This window comes from Hyla sarda, chromosome 2, assembly GCF_029499605.1.
Source record: "Hyla sarda isolate aHylSar1 chromosome 2, aHylSar1.hap1, whole genome shotgun sequence".
Classification (NCBI taxonomy): Eukaryota; Metazoa; Chordata; class Amphibia; order Anura; family Hylidae; genus Hyla; species Hyla sarda.
The window spans coordinates 272,549,714-272,567,897 of NC_079190.1; the positions used below are offsets into that span (position 1 = coordinate 272,549,714).

Below are 18,184 nucleotides of genomic sequence, written 5' to 3' on the forward strand. Positions count from 1 at the left end.
CTATTTAAAATCTCAATCCTTCCAGTACTTATCAGCTGCTGTATGCTCCACAGGAAGTTCTTTTTTTTTGAATTTCCTTTCTGTCTGACCACAGTGCTCTCTGCTGACACTGTGAATTTAAGGAACTGTCTGGAGCAGAATAAGTTTGCTATAAGGATTTGCTCCTACTCTGGACAGTTCCTAAAATGGACAGAGGTGTCAGCAGAGAGCACTGTGGTCAGACAGAAAGGAAATTCAAAAAGAAAAGAACTTCAGCTGGAGCAAACAGCAGCTGATAAGTACTGTAAGGGTTAAGATTTTTTTTTAACATAAGTAATGTACAAATCTGCTTAACATTCTGGCACCAGTTTATTTAAAAAAAACAAAAATGTTTTCCAGTGAAGTACCCCTTTAAGTAATCTATCTATTAAATAATATATTGATAATGCTATGGGCTTTATTTCTCAAAAGTGCATAACATAAATCTGGCCTTGTTGCCCATAGAAACTAATCATAACTTTTCAAAATTGTTTAGAATTCAAATTAAAATCTGCATTGTGATTGGTTGAGAGAGACGACAATACCATGTTTTCTGTTAGTTTTTGATAAATAAGAGCCAATGACCGTCAGTTATTTTCTTAAAATTCTGTAAGTTCATAAAATACTTAATTGTATTTATTTATTGTATTTATTATATTGCTTAACCTGCATTTTTTGTTTCCTGCTACCATAAATTGTTTTATAATAAATATTTATGTCCATAAATCTATATCCATTGTGCCAATTTCCCACAAGAGTGCTTTGCATATGTGTCATAAACATATTTATACAGCCTGTATCGTGGAACCAATGTTTATTGGTAGAACTTTTAATGTGGCGGTATAAAATATATGCATTTAAAGCTGGTACTACTTATATATGTTCTTTACTCACAGATTGGCCATTAAAGTCAATCGAGAGTGTTTAAAGTGCAGAACATCCATTAGTCATGTGTATTGTCAGGCATATCATGGATCTGGAGGAGGGGGAGAACGTAATTAAAAAAAATTACCTTTACATCACTAATTTACATGAATGTTCATCCATTTTACAGCCTTCAGACCCTATTTACGAATTGGTGTAGTACAGAAGCTATGTGATCCCTAATTATATACAAAACACATGCTAATGTAATATTGGTCTATTTCTTTTTATTATCTTATAAATGTTTCCCCTCTGGTGACTTCCAAGTAAAGACACATACAAACATGTCTTTTTTTTCTGCTGCAGGTTTAGTCCTTATGAATGGTACGATGCTCATCCGTGTAACCCAGGAACTGATGTTGTGGAGAACAACTTCACCCTGCTTAACAGTTTTTGGTTCGCAGTTGGTGCATTAATGCAGCAAGGTAAAGCATTATGTCTTATGTCACTTTAATTTTAATGTTCTTTCAATTCTCCAAAACAAGTGGTTTGTCACATTTTGACAGTTGGGATAAAAAATGCAGCAGCTCTTGTCAAGAAGAAATATGTGTAAGAAATCATGTTGTCATCTTCTTGTCAAAAAACACAAAGCGGAACACTTTCATGGTTTCGTGGTTTACCGTCACTGAACAATAATATACTGTACATTCTGTACGGGTGTGTCTCCAACACCTACCAGTTCAGTATATAGGAAAAAAAGACAGATAAAACACTTCATAAGACTGGCTTTATTCTGAATGGTATCCTTGGCTGAAAGTTCTCTTGGCACCCCCCTCTCACCATAACTGTACTGTCATACAGTTTACCAACAATCATACAGTGGTTATCAGTGTCAAACAGAATGGTGGCCAAATGCTGCCAAATAACCCTTCCATAACTAAATCACAATGTGATTAATGTGACTAAATAAAGTGCCGCTGCTACTGTTAAAATAATTGAGAGGACCTTAACAGTAGGATTAACATACAGTGCAATGCCCAAATTATATTATAGGGGTTGTTTGGGGTACAAAAAAAATGCCTAGGGCTGAGGAAAAATTGCAAAGAATTTATACTTATCATGGCTGCCGCACCAACGCTGCCTGGGACAGGTTGAGGCTGCAGCCATTGATGGCAGTTCCTGCAGGGACAACACGTCAGCAGGAACCAGGAAGTGGAGGTGACAAGCATGGGTAGGGAACATTAGTGTGGCAGATGCAGGGGCTTGGGGTAGGTAGGGATTAATTCCCCTTTACGATGCAGGCTTTTTTTCATTTTTGCACTTTTGTTTTTTCCACCTCCCTTTCTAAAAATCATAACGCTTTAAATTTTCCACCTACAGACCAATATGAGGGTTTGTTTTTTGCGCCACCAATTGTACTTTGTAATGACATTAATCCTTTCACCACAAAATCTAGGGTGAAACAAAAAAAATATGCCATTTGGTCCATAAAAGGATACCAAACTTATATAGGTTTTAATTTGTTTTACTTCCGTAAAAAATGATTACTACTATGATTACTACTTGTACTATGAAAAACTTAGCATGTTTAAAAATGTCCTTTTCTGACATCTATAACTTTTTTTTATTTTTCTGTATACGTAGGAGGGTGTAGAAGGGGTTAATTTTTTGCACCGTGTTCTGAAGTTTTTATCGGTACCATTTTTGTTTTGATGTGACTTTTTGATCGCTTTTCATAATTTTTTTAGGGTATACAAAGTGACCAAATTTTGGATTTTGGAATTTTTATACGTGCACGCCATTGTTCGTGCAGGTTAATTAGCATTATTTTTTAATGTTCGGACCTTTACACACACGGCAATACCACATATGTTTATGTTTATTTTAGTTTACATATAATTTGTTTTAATGGGAAAAGGGTGTTGATTCAAACTTTTATTTAGGAAGGGGTTAAATCACATTTATTAACTATTTTTTTGGTTACTTTTTTTTACACTTTTTCTTAGACCACATAGGGGACTATTACATGCAATCATTAGATTGCATACACTGTTTAATGCTATTCCATAGCATAGCATTGATCATTGTTATCTGTGCTCGATTTCTCCAGCCTGCAGAACCTGGCTGGAGCATCGAGGACCCTCCTCCCGTCCTCTCAGCTGATCAGGACATTGCAGTTTCCCCGTGATGAGCCCGATCAGCTCCGCTGAGCTGCTTGGAGTCTCTTTTCAGCATTTTAGATGCTGTGTAATAAAGTGTGTCAACCATGGCACGAAGCTGTGGCCGACATATCCCCTCCATGCATCTTCATTGGAGAGCCAGAGATACAGCATTTGTGTATCTTCGGGACTCCCATTGAGATGCATGGAGAGGACATTCTGACCACCGCTAAATGCTGTGATCGACACAATGCTGTGATCGACACATGCGGAGAGCAGTGGCCGTATACAAGAGATTGCAGAGGATCCCAGCAGTCGGACCCCTTAACCCCCCCATTTGATTTCCCCCATGCTAAAGCTGCCTTGCCGTACACAGAAACTTTTAGGACAAAGAACACGAACACCTGTGTGAAACCAGATTTTAATGGTCACACTTGGCATATGCCAGCTTTTACAGATAGAGACAGCATGGTAAAACTGGTTGGATACCCGATGTATTTAGAAATGTATTTTTATACAGAAAATATTAAATGTGTGATGTGTTTTTTCCTTTTTTCAGGTTATATTCAAACAGTAAAAATATTCACTGGTGTATTTCATTTTATGGCCACATTTTCGCTTATTACAAACAAAAGTACACAGGTAAAATAAAATACTCCAGTGAATTTTCCTCATTGCATTTTTAAAATCGATGATATGACAGAATAAGTGTCAGGACTGGAAACAGATTGACCACGAAGTCTGCAAGTGTTGTTGGAGAAGTATAAGGAAACTGGTACAACCTTACCACTGGATAAGGCTGGGTTCACACTACGTTTTTGCCATACTGTTTTCAATCCGTTTTTCTAAAGAAAACCATATGGCAAAAAAACGGATGGAACAGTATGGAAAAAAGTAAACCGTATGCGTTTTTAAACAGTATACTGTTTTTAAAAGTGCATACAGTTCCGGCAGTTTTAATTTAAAAAAAAACCATACATTTTTGAAAATGTTGTCCATTTTTAATGGGAGGGGTCTTGGGTGGGGACTTTAGGATTCAAATGCGCATGTGCAAAGTAAAAACATATACGTTTTTCCCGTATGGAACCGTATACATGTGCGTTTCCCATTGACATCCATGTTAAAAAAAAACTTATGCGGTTGCAGTACGGTTTTTAAACCGGAGACAAAATTGTGGTCAACCACGGTTTTGACTCCGGTTTAAAAACCGTACTGCAACCGCAAACATTTTTTTTTAACATGGACGTCAATGGGAAACGCACATGTACACGGTTCCATACGGGAAAAACGTATACGTTTTTACTTTGCACATGCGCATTTGAATCCTAAAGTCCCCACCCAAGACCCCTCCCATAAAAAATGGACAAAATTTTCAAAAACGTATGTTTTTTTTTAAATAAAAACTGACGGAACTGTATGCACTTTTAAAAACAGTATACTGTTTAAAAACGCATACGGTTTACTTTTTCCCATACTGTTCCATCTGTTTTTTTGCCATACGGTTTTCTTTAGAAAAACGGATTGAAAACAGTATGGCAAAAACGTAGTGTGAACCCAGCCTTACTTTGATGTGTTTAGGGCTAGCTACATACATGTTTTTAGCCACCACACACCAATCCACTTCACTAGATACAAAGTCCCCTGATGAACCATACTTATTGTACGGGAAAATGTGTCGCGACAGTACGCCATTCAAAAAATTTGGGTTTCTGGGAAACAAACACTCTTATCTACTTATTTTTGTGAACAAGTCACTAGGGATTAGAGGTTACAAATCAGGGCACCCTTAAGATTGGAGTCAGTTGTATATACAGTGCACATACATAAGAACTCTGTTTAGAACTGATGCGGATAGATACACATTCCAGCCTATATGAGCCATTCATTTGTAAAGTCAGAATGGATAAATGTTGTCTAAAATATGGGAGGACAGAATAATGGGATATGTAAGTCAGTCTATGGTATTTATCTGATTATTCACTAGTGCTTTATTAGCCTGTACATATCTATTATCTTTGACATTTGCATTCTCAAGGGTTTTAGAAGTTGTAAGAAAAGATAATTTTAAGCTAGTTTTTTTTTTTTCCGTTAGTTATAACACACAAGAAAAAACACAATAAAAACACATGTACTTAAATACACTATTATGGAAAAACTATTAAAACACAAATTTTCAAATATGCAACATGTTTATTCTGTTGAATTTTTTTTAAAGTATTTCCTCTTCAGATTTTCAGTGTAGCATGTAGCCGATGTAGATTTTGCTGCAGATTTCATGTAAGATCAATGGTAGAAATGTTTTGCTATGTGTGCTTTTATTCTTATTCTTCTTTTGGATTGAGCTTTGGCTCAAAAAGCTGCCCAGAAAAAAATACATTTATAGTTTGCCAGAAAACAGTTTAAAATTAGGAGTTATACAGTATTTGTATTTTTACTTGTGTTGTAGGATCTGAACTAATGCCGAAAGCCTTGTCTACAAGAATTATTGGTGGCATCTGGTGGTTTTTTACTCTTATCATAATATCATCTTACACTGCAAACCTTGCTGCCTTCCTCACGGTGGAAAGGATGGAATCTGCCATTGACTCAGCAGATGACCTGGCAAGACAGACAAAGATAGAATATGGAGCTGTCCTTGATGGAGCGACAATGAATTTTTTCAAGGTAGGGATTTTAATTATTGCCTTATGCGTTAGATATTTTAGTCATTTTATGTATATGTTAACTTCATACTTAGAATTTATTCTTATATTCTTGTCCAACATTTCACTCCTAAACTTTTGGCATTGTGATGTTGATCATTTATGCATAGTTGAACCACTATTTGCTGCCGACACAACAAGTGTGCTCGAGACTTTGGTACCATTGTGGAGTTTTAATTCTATTCAGCCAGAATTGGGCTGCTATGTTCTGCTCACAGTTATGAATTGAATAAAAAAAAGTTCACATCCATGCCCCACCACACACACACACACACACTTAGTCCGTGTTTACTTTGTTGAAGCTTCAATATGAAGTGCTGTACGAATATGGGATCAAACCCACTGGTAGCAGAGGTCCCTTGCTGTACATACTAATATTCTGGCACAGTCATGAGCTGAAGAGGTCATGTGCGATTACTTCAGTAAGGTAAACATAGTCCGAGTGAGGACCACTTGGTCAGTAGCATTACTGGAGCAATGAAGGATTTAAAAGGTAAGTGTGGAGTTTTTTTTATTCTTTTTTTTTTTTTTACTGTTATTACAAATGTGACTTTTTAAAAAGTTATTTGTTTAATCGCTTACATTAAAAGAAACATATCCCTAAATTGACAAACCAGTTATATATATATTTTTAAATGTGCCCTGCTGATCTGTCATTCTAAAGCAGTAACATTTTTTTCTTAATGTCTGTCCTAAATTGTACAGCATCTACACCCTAAGACAATAAAAAAATAATCTCCCAAGACATTGCCCACTTTATGACACCCAATCCATGAAGCTCTTTACAAACATGTAATACTAGTATTAGTAGTAGTATTTTAATATGACATGTCTATTCTTTTGGTGGAGGTTAGAATTGGAATTTCCACGGCAAATACTGTATATCCCCTTGTGCATGGTGCAGCAGAATCCTGTTGAACACAAAGAGACTTTTCTGCAATGGAATTTCCGAGCAGAAGCTAGGTGTGAGATCAAATTTGCAGCAGCCAAGTTACATGTTGAGAAGGGAACTCCAACCTGGAGAAAGTCCAGCACTCAAGGATAATATTAAAACATATCCAGTTTTATTGAATATTTATAGGACTAGCATACAATGTATAAAACCAACATGTTTTGCTGTAGTCTTTATCAAGGCGTGTATGTTTAACCTAAGACACGATAAATAAATTACTGGATCTGTATGATTCGCCCCTGACTCTCGTTACCACAGCTGTGTAATCTCCAGATCCTAAACCTCTTCTTTATATTAAAGGGGTAGTCCAGTGGTGAAAAATGTATCCCCTATCCTAAGGATAGGGGATAAGTTTGAGATCGCGGGGGGTCCGACTGCTGGGGCCCCCTGCGATCTCTCTGTACGGGGCCCCGGCTCTCGACCCAGATAGCGGGTGTCGACCCCCGCACGAGGCGGCGGCCGACACGCACCCTCAATACATCTCAATGGCAGAGCCGGAGATTGCCAAAGGCAGCGCTTCGGCTCTGCCATAGAGTTGTATTGAGGGGGCGTGTCGGCCGCCGCCTCGTGCGGAGGTCGACACGCCCCCTTCCCGCGGGCTGTCGGGGCTCCGTACAGGAGATCGCAGGGGGCCCCAGCTGTCGGACCCGCCGCGATCTGCAACTTATCCCCTATCCTTAGGATAGGGGATAAGTTGCTCACCCCTGAGTCACCACTGGACTACTCCTTTAAACCCTTATTCACACATAAAGATTAATTATCTAAATCTATAGTATAATAACTCTGGTAATTAATTAAATTGATAGACATACATCAACATAGTATAATTCAGAGGATGCATCCTGTAAAATTGCATATAGAATAATTAACCCCCCGAAAAAAATAAAAAAAATAAAACACACACACAAAGCAATGCATCCTCACATACTATTAATAAGAATACAAAATGTCTGATCTATAGTTCAAGCCTTTTGGATTCCTGGTTTCCATTTCGAGAATCCAAAAGGCTTCCCTGTTGTGCAGCTTTTTTAGGAATCCCCTTTTCTCGAGGGTTTCTTTACTTGTTCCAGCACAATCACCTTCATTGTTGAGACGACACGATCATGACATTCTTTAAAATGCTGGAATGCTCCCGACATTGCTCTGGTGTGAATACCACTCGAGGGCTTTGACCCCGCTTTGTGTTCCGCTATTAGTTTTCTTACTTTTCTGGAAGTGGACCCCACATACTGCAATCTTCATGCCTCGCAGGGGATACAGTATACTGCCTGTGACACTTCACAAGAGACATAGGTATCAATTGTAAAAACTTGTTCAGTAACTTCAGATTTAAATGTGGGTGCCTGCACCGTGAATTAACATAAACTGCACCTTACCCTGCCACATGGAACATTTACTCTGTATTGGAGCCATGTTTCCCAGCCCCTATAATGGAATTACTTGTATTATCTTGAAATACACTGGGGGACAACTGGTTACCAAGGGTGCAATTCCGTTTAGCTTCGAATGCACACTCCTGTTCCAGGATTCATTCAAGGTATGTATCCTGTTTCAGAATGGGTAAATATATTTTGATTATATTTTTTATAGCTTGGTATTCCCTTCTGTAAGTGGTAGAAAAACAATGTGCAGGCTGTCATTATGAGTGTCAGACTTGCTAGACAATTGTTTAGTTCTTGTTTTTCTACCCTTAAACAGGTAGGCTGATTTAGGTTTAGATATAACCACCTGCCTGGCACTATCAATGAGTCCCCTGGCATAGCCCCTTTTCAGTAGACGTTTTTCAATTATTTCACATTCCTCCTGAAAAGATTTCTCTTCAGAGCAATTACCTCTAGCTCATATAAATTTCCTCTTGGGGAGGTTTCTGATGACATGCCTCTCATGGGCACTTTTAGCATGTAAAATATTGTTTCCTGATATTGACTTTCTGTACAGTTTAGATGTTATTTTACCTAACTGGGTATCTCCTATTAGTTCCGTGTTTTGAAAGTAAATGCTTGTTTTGCTGGATTCCAGGGTAAATTTTAAGTTATCCTCATTCTAGTTAAAAAAAACTAAAAAAATGAGTGGCCACCCCGGAGGTCCAGTCCCCAATCCACACTGTCAGCACGTCATCTATATAACGAGTATACCAGATGATGTGGTGTAGGAAGGGATTCTCCGGGGTGAAGATGTGTCCTTCCTCCCACGAGGTCATATAGAGGTTGGTGTCACGATGCCGGCTGGCAGGAGGTGGATCCTCTGTGCCAGAGAGGGATGGCGAGGACCGTGCTAGTGGACCGGTTCTAAGACACTACTGGTTTTCACCAGAGCCCGCCGCAAAGCGGGATGGTCTTGCTGCGGCGGTAGTGACCAGGTCGTATCCACTAGCAACGGCACCTCTCTGGCTGCTGAAGATAGGCGAGGTACAAGGGAGTAGGCAGAAGCAAAGTCGGACGTAGCAGAAGGTCGGGGGCAGGCGGCAAGGTTCGTAGTCAGGGGAGATAGCAATAGTTCTGGTACACAGGGTATAAACACACAAAGAACGCTTTCACTGGCACTAAGGCAACAAGATCCGGCAAGGGAGTGCATGGGAGGAGACTAGATATAAGCAGGGAACAGGTGGGAACCAATTAAGCTAATTGGGCCAGGCACCAATCATTGGTGCACTGGCCCTTTAAGTCTCAGGGAGCTGGCGCGCGCGCGCCCTAGAGAGCGGAGCCGCGCGCGCCAGCACATGACCGCAGGAGACGGGAACGGGTAAGTGACCTGGGATGCGACTCGCAAGCGGGCGCGTCCCGCTGTGCGAATCGCATCCCCAACGGCCATGGCAGAGCAGCGCTCCCGGTCAGCGCTGACCGGGGAGCTGCAGGAAGAAGGGCGCCGTGAGCGCTCCGGGGAGGAGCGGGGACCCGGAGCGCTAGGCGTAACAGTACCCCCCCCCTTAGGTCTCCCCTTCTCTTTATCGGGAAACTGCCTCCCCTGGGATGAGGACACCGGGAAAGGATGGAGGGATTCCTCAACGGCAGGCAGAACCGCAGGAGTAGGAATGGGGAGAGAGGGCAGAGGGCGGGACCTGGCACGGGGCAGTGTGACACCAGGACGAGGGCCATGAGGGGACACAGAAGCTTGCCTGATGGAACTGGGAGGGGGGGAGGGGCATTTCCTGTGGCAGGCAGAGTCCTTAATGACCTTAGGGGGACCAGATACAGGAGGAACCACAGAGTTACGGCAAGGGTTACTGGGAACCGGTTTTAGACAGTTCTTGGAACAAGAGGACCCCCAACTCTTGATCTCCCCAGTGGACCAATCCAGGGTTGGGGAATGAAGTTGAAGCCAGGGAAGTCCAAGGAGAATTTCCGAGGTGCAATTGGGGAGGACCAAAAGTTCAATCCTCTCGTGGTGAGATCCGATGCTCATAAGAAGGGGCTCCGTGCGGAAACGTATGGTACAGTCCACCCTGGCTCCGTTGACCGCGGAAATGTGGAGTGGCTTGACAAGACGGGTCACCGGAATCCGGAATTTATTCACAAAGGAGTCCCGAATAAAGTTCCCAGAAGCTCCAGAGTCCAGGCAGGCCACGGCTGAGAGGGGAGAGCTGGCTGAAGTGGAAATCCGAACAGGTACCGTGAGACGTGGAGAAGCCGACTTGGCATCAAGAGACGCCACACCCACGAGAGCTGAGTGCGAGCGTGCGTTTCCCAGACGTGGAGGACGGATTGGGCAATCCACCAGAAAATGTTCAGTACTGGCACAGTACAAACAAAGATTCTCTTCCTTACGGCGATTCCTCTCTTCCAGGGTCAGGCGAGACCGATCCACTTGCATGGCCTCCTCGGCGGGAGGCCTAGGCGCAGATTGCAGTGGAGACTGTGGGAGAGGTGTCCAGAGATCTAAGTCCTTTTCCTGGCGGAGCTCTTGATGCCTCTCAGAAAAACGCATGTCAATGCGAGTGGCTAGATGAATGAGTTCATGCAGGTTAGCAGGAGTCTCTCGTGCGGCCAGAACATCCTTAATGTTGCTGGATAGGCCTTTTTTAAAGGTCGCGCAGAGAGCCTCATTATTCCAGGATAGTTCAGAAGCAAGAGTACGGAATTGTATGGCGTACTCGCCAACGGAGGAATTACCCTGGACCAGGTTCAGCAGGGCAGTCTCAGCAGAAGAGGCTCGGGCAGGTTCCTCAAAGACACTTCGAATTTCCGAGAAGAAGGAGTGTACAGAGGCAGTGACAGGGTCATCGCGGTCCCAGAGCGGTGTGGCCCATGACAGGGCTTTTCCAGACAGAAGGCTGACTACGAAAGCCACCTTAGACCTTTCAGTAGGAAACTGATCCGACATCATCTCCAGATGCAGGGAACATTGGGAAAGGAAGCCACGGCAAAACTTAGAGTCCCCATTAAATTTGTCCGGCAAAGACAGGCGGAGGCTAGGAGTGGCCACTCGCTGCGGAAGAGGTGCAGGAGCTGGCGGAGGAGATGGTTGCTGCTGCTGTAGCTGAGACTGAATCTGCTGTAGCTGCGACTGGAGTTGCTGAGTCATGGTGGTCAAGTACGACAGCTGGTGATCTTGTTGGGCAATCTGTCGGGCTTGCTGGGCGACCAGTGTGGGGAGGTCGGCGACAACAGGCAGAGGAACTTCAGCGGGATCCATGGCCGGATCTACTGTCACGATGCCGGCTGGCAGGAGGTGGATCCTCTGTGCCAGAGAGGGATGGCGAGGACCGTGCTAGTGGACCGGTTCTAAGACACTACTGGTTTTCACCAGAGCCCGCCGCAAAGCGGGATGGTCTTGCTGCGGCGGTAGTGACCAGGTCGTATCCACTAGCAACGGCACCTCTCTGGCTGCTGAAGATAGGCGAGGTACAAGGGAGTAGGCAGAAGCAAAGTCGGACGTAGCAGAAGGTCGGGGGCAGGCGGCAAGGTTCGTAGTCAGGGGAGATAGCAATAGTTCTGGTACACAGGGTATAAACACACAAAGAACGCTTTCACTGGCACTAAGGCAACAAGATCCGGCAAGGGAGTGCATGGGAGGAGACTAGATATAAGCAGGGAACAGGTGGGAACCAATTAAGCTAATTGGGCCAGGCACCAATCATTGGTGCACTGGCCCTTTAAGTCTCAGGGAGCTGGCGCGCGCGCGCCCTAGAGAGCGGAGCCGCGCGCGCCAGCACATGACCGCAGGAGACGGGAACGGGTAAGTGACCTGGGATGCGACTCGCAAGCGGGCGCGTCCCGCTGTGCGAATCGCATCCCCAACGGCCATGGCAGAGCAGCGCTCCCGGTCAGCGCTGACCGGGGAGCTGCAGGAAGAAGGGCGCCGTGAGCGCTCCGGGGAGGAGCGGGGACCCGGAGCGCTAGGCGTAACAGTTGGCCAATGAGGGCGAGAATTTGGCCCCCATCGAACAACCCCTAACCTTAAGGAAGAAGGACACATCAAAAGAAAAATAATTGTGAGTGAGCAAGAAAACAATTGCATCCATTATGTATTGCTTGAGTTCCAGAGAATAATTACTATACCTATCTAAATGATATTTTAACACTACAACAGCATTATCATAGGGTATATTGCTGTACAGTGCTGTTATATCACATGATACTCATACATTATCTCTGTGCCATTCCATTCTTTGTAATGTATTTAGGAGATCTTTAGTTTCCCTAATAAATCCTGGGGATCTTGATACTAGAGGCTGTAAGAGGTTGTATAGCCATTGGGACAGCCATTTTACTTTCTAGACACAGAACTAATAGGAAATACCCAGTCAGGTAAAATAATCTAAACTGTACAGAAAGTCGATCAGGAAACACTCTTTTTCATGCTAAAAGTGCCCATGCGTGGCACATCATCAGAAACCTCCCCAAGGGGGAATTTATATGAGCTAGACGTAATTGTTCTGAAGAGAAATCTTTTCAGGAGGAATGTGAAATAATTGAAAAACTTTTACTGAAAAGGGGCTATGCCCGGGGAATCATTGACAGTGCCAGGCAGGTGGTTACATCTAAACCTAGGTCAGCCTACCTGTATAAGGGTAGAAAAACAACAGCAAAATAATTGTCTAGCAAGTCTGACACTCTTAATGACAGCCCGCACATTGTTGTTTCTACCAACACCAAGCTATAAAAAATATAATCAAAAAATATTTACCCATTCTGAAAGAGGATACATACCTTGAATGAATCCTGGAACAGGAGTGTGCATTCGAAGCTAAACGGAATTGCACCCTTGGTAACCAGTTGTCCCCCAGTCTGTTTCAAGATAATACAATTAATTCCATTATAGGGGCTGGGATACATGGCTCCCATACAGAGGAAATGTTCCATGTGGCAGGGCAAGGTGCAGTTTATGTTAATTCATGGTGCAGACACCCACATTTAAATCTGAAGTTACTGAACAAGTTTTTACAGTTGGTACCTATGTCTCTTGTGAAGCGTCACAGGTAGTATACTGTATCACCTGCGAGGCATGAAGATTGCAATATGTGGGGTCCACTTCCAGAAAAGTTAAAAAACAAATAGCGGAACACAAAGTGGGGGCAAAGCCCTCGGACGGTATTCACACCAGAACAATGTCGGGAGCATCGTGACATTTTAAAGAATGTCATGATCGTTTCGTCTCAACAATGAAGGTAATTGTGTTGGAACAAGTAAAGAAACCCTTAAGAGGAGGGGATTGGCTAAAAAAAATTGCACAACAGGGAAGCCTTTTGGATTCTCAAGATGGAAACCAGGAATCCAAAAGGCTTGAACTATAGATCAGACATTATGTATTTTTATTAATACTGTCTGAGGATGCATTTCTTCGGATGTATTGTTCTCTTCTTTTTTTTTTTTTTTTCTTTTCTTTTAGGTTAATTATTCTATATGCAATTTTACAGAATTATACTATGCTGATGTATGTCTATCAATTTAATTCATAAACAGAGTTATTATGCTATAGATTTAGATCATTTCTCTTTATGTGTGAACAAGGGTTTAATATGAAGAAGAGGCTTAGGATCTGGTCAGGGGCAAATCATACAGACCCAGTAATTCTTTTAGATATCGTGTCTTAGGTTAAACACACAAGCCTTGATAAAGACTACAGCGAAACATGTTGGTTTTATACACTGCTAAAAAAAGGGAACACTTAAACAACACAATGTAACTCCAAGTCAATCACACTTCTGTGAAATCACACTGTCCACTCAGGAAGCAACACTGATTGACAATCAATTTCACATGCTGTTGTGCAAATGGGACAGACAACAGGTGGAAATGATAGGCAATTAGCAAGATACCCCAATAAAGGAGTGGTTCTGCAGGTTGTGACCACAGACCACTTCTTAGTTCCTATGCTTCCTGGCTGATGTTTTTGTCACTTTTGAATGCTGGCGGTGCTTTCACTCAAGTGGTAGCATGAGATGGAGTCTACAACCCATAAAAGGGGCTCAGCTAGTGCAGCTCATCCAGGATGGCACATCAATGTGAGCTGTGACAAGAAGGTTTACTGTGTCTGTCAGCGTAGTGTCCAGAGCATGGAGACGCTACCAGGAGACAGGTCAGTACATCAGGAAATGTGGAGGAGGCCATAGGAGGGGAACAACCCAGCAGCAGGACCGCTAAATCTGCCTTTGTGCAAGGAGGAACAGGAGGAGCACTGCCAGAGCCCTGCAAAATGACCTCCAGCAGACCAGAAATGTGCATGCGTCCACTCAAACGGTCAACAATAGACTCCATGAGGGTGTTATGAGGTCCCGACGTCCACAGGTGGGGGTTGGGCTTACAGCCCAACACCGTGAAGGACGCTTGGCATATGCCAAAGAACAACAAGACTGGCAAATTCGCCACTGGCCCCCTGTGTTCTTCACAGATGAAAGCAGGTTCACACTGAGCACATGTGACAGACGTGACAGAGTCTGGAGACGCCGTGGAGAATGTTTTGCTGCCTGCAACATCCTCTAGCATGACCGGTTTGCCAGTGGGTCAGTAATGGTGTGAGGTCGCAATTTTGGGGGGCCGTACAGCCCTCTATGTGCTTGCCAGAGGTAGCCTGACTGTCATTAGGTACCGAGATGAGATCCTCAGACCCCTTGTGAGACTAAATTCTGGTGCAGTTGGCCCTGGGTTCCTCCTAATGCAAGACAATGCTAGACCTCATGTGGCTGGAGTGTTTCATCAGTACCTGCCCGAAGAAGGCATTGATGCTATGGACTGGCCCGCCCGCTCCCCGGACCTGAATCCGATTGAGCACATCTGGGACATCATGTCTCGCTCCATCCACCAACACCACGTTGCACCACAGACTGTCCAGGAGTTAGCAAATTCTTAAGTCCAGGTCTGGGAGGACATACCTCAGGAGACCATCTGTCACCTCATTTGATTTCCATTGATAATTTTTGTGTGATTTTGTTGTCAGTACATTCAACTATGTAAAGACGAAAGTATTTCATACAATTGTTTCATTCATTTAGATCTAGGATGTGTTATCTTAGTGTTCCCTTTATTTTTTTTGAGCAGTGTACATTGTAAGCTTGTCCTATGGACATTTTAAGAAGTCTTCAATAAAACTGGATATGTTTTAATATCATCCTTGAGTGCTGGACTTTCTGCAGGTTGGAGTTCCCTTCTCTTGATGACTACCACAAAGTGGCTGTGTGATTCCAGTTTCATGCATCTCAGATAAGACTCCAAGCAAGCTTAAGACCACAAGTGATGAACTGTAACCAACCTTTCTTTTCTGTCTACCAAGTTACATGTTGTTTGCCTTCACCAGATTCTCATGTTCTCTCAACATTGGAAAATATGAAAAAATATTGTTACATTTATCATATTTCCAGACAAGTGGAAGAAAAAATATTTCCAAAAATATATATTTAAAAAAAATAAAAATGCATTTAGTCTCTAGACAAAATAAATAAATAGGTGACACTTTAATAGCATGTAAGCAAAGATTATGGGTACTTATGTACATATAGTTTTTATACTCATGACTGGAGAGTTACTTTAACCCCTTAAGGACGCAGGACGTAAATGTACGTCCTGGTGAGGTGGTACTTAACGCACCAGGACGTATATTTACGTCCTAAGCATAACCGCGGGCATCGGAGCGATGCCCGTGTCATGCGCGGCTGATCCCGGCTGCTGATCGCAGCCAGGGACCCGCCGGCAATGGCCGACGCCCGCGATCTCGCGGGCGTCCGCCATTAACCCCTCAGGTGCCGGGATCAATACAGATCCCGGCATCTGCGGCAGTTCGCGATTAAAATGAACGATCGGATCACCCGCAGCGCTGCTGCGGGGATCCGATCATTCATAACGCCGCACGGAGGTCCCCTCACCTTCCTCCGTGCGGCTCCCGGCGTCTCCTGCTCTGGTCTGTGATCGAGCAGACCAGAGCAGAAGATAGCCGATAACACTGATCTGTTCTATGTCCTATACATAGAACAGATCAGTATTAGCAATCATGGTATTGCTATGAATAGTCCCCTATGGGGACTATTCAAGTGTAAAAAAAAATGTAAAAAAATGTAAAAGTAAAAGTAAAAAAAAAGTGAAAAATCCCCTCCCCCAATAAAAAAGTAAAACGTCCGTTTTTTCCTATTTTACCCCCAAAAAGCGTAAAAAACATTTTTTATAGACATATTTGGTATCGCCGCGTGCGTAAATGTCCGAACTATTAAAATAAAATGTTAATGATCCCGTACGGTGAACGGCGTGAACGAAAAAAAAATTTAAAAGTCCAAAATTCCTACTTTTTTAATACATTTTATTAAAAAAAATTATAAAAAATGTATTAAAAGTTTTTTATATGCAAATGTGGTATCAAAAAAAAGTACAGATCATGGCGCAAAAAATGAGCCCCCATACCGCCGCTTATACGGAAAAATAAAAAAGTTATAGGTCATCAAAATAAAGGGATTATAAACGTACTAATTTGGTTAAAAAGTTTGTGATTTTTTTTAAGCGCAACAATAATATAAAAGTATATAATAATGGGTATCATTTTAATCGTATTGACCCTCAGAATAAAGAACACATGTCATTTTTACCATAAATTGTACGGCGTGAAAACGAAACCTTCCAAAATTAGCAAAATTGCGTTTTTCGTTTTAATTTCCCCACAAAAATAGTGTTTTTTGGTTGCGCCATACATTTTATGATATAATGAGTGATGTCATTACAAAGGAAAACTGGTCTCGCAAAAAACAAGCCCTCATACTAGTCTGTGGATGAAAATATAAAAGAGTTATGATTTTTAGAAGGCGAGGAGGAAAAAATGAAAACGTAAAAATTAAATTGTCTGAGTCCTTAAGGCCAAAATGGGCTGAGTCCTTAAGGGGTTAAAGGGGTTATACAGGAAAAAAAACTTTTTTTACATATATCAACTGGCTCCAGAAAGTTAAACAGATTTGTCAATTACTTCTATTAAAAAATCATAATCCTTTTAGTACTTATGAGCTGCTGAAGTTGAGTTATTATTTTTGTCTAAGTGCTCTCTTATGACACTTGTCTCGGTAACTGTCCAGAGAAGAAGCAAATCCCGATAGCAAACCTCTTCTACTTTGTGCAGTTCCCAAGACAAGCAGAGATGTCAACGGAGAGCACTGTTGCCAGATAGAAAAGAACAATTCAACTTCAGTAGTTGATAATTATTAGAAGGATTAAGATTTTTTAATATAAGTAATTTACAAATCTGTTTAACTTTCTGAAGCCAGTTGATACAAAAAAAAAAGAATTTTTTTTTTCCTCTGGAATACCACCTTTTTTTTTTCCTGTTAACCACCTTTGAAGTCCTGTTTTCAAGGTAATGATTTATGAGATTTTTTTTTTTATTTCACATTAGAGAAACACCCTTGGGTATGCTAAGTTATCCTGCTAAGGTCACCTTTTTTATCCACAGAGAGAGATCAGAATGATGTGACTTTCTCAGTCTATAATAGGATTGTTAAATTAGGTAAATATAGTAATGCAACCATGTCTTAAGGGAAATATTTTAAATGATATAGTAGATGGATTAATCTGAATTTGACTGCAAGATATAACTTCTAATAATATTGAGTGGAAGGGTGTCCATTTTGTAAATTAATGGATGTTCAAAAATTGTATTTACGACAGTTTTCTCTGGTATGCAAAAAATGTAAACATTTTTATTGAGTAAATTTTATCAAGAGGAAGGGTGGTAAAATGTTATGCTTACAGACCATGGACATAGATTTGTTCATCTGGCATGCAGACAAAAAGCAACAAATTGTTTAACCCAATAAAAAGTGGTAGTAAGCGCTGATGGGGACTTAAATAAAATGATCTAATATAGATATTTATGACAAGTATATATCTATCGATTACCTGTATAGTATATAAAGTTGTTCCTGGTTGCTGTTGTGGTTGAACTGATGATTTTAATATAAGCAGAAGAGCTGCATTCTCAAGAAGCTAAAAGGATTAGAGGAGATAGAATAAATAAAATTGTATGTATAGTGCACAACCTATATTACCAACTGTGTTGTACTTACCTTTGAGCTCGAAGTT

At 41.8% G+C, this 18,184-nt stretch overlaps 1 protein-coding gene across 1 annotated transcript in view; it reads left to right on the plus strand.

The window, feature by feature from the left end:
* GRIK3 (glutamate ionotropic receptor kainate type subunit 3) overlaps window positions 1–18,184 on the plus strand; it is a 669,988-nt gene that overhangs the window by 618,284 nt on the left and 33,520 nt on the right. Inside the window, exons 12-13 of the mRNA XM_056557135.1 lie at window positions 1,249–1,367; window positions 5,488–5,705. Of these exons, the coding sequence (XP_056413110.1) occupies window positions 1,249–1,367; window positions 5,488–5,705 (337 nt within the window). The remainder of the gene's footprint in view (window positions 1–1,248; window positions 1,368–5,487; window positions 5,706–18,184) is intronic.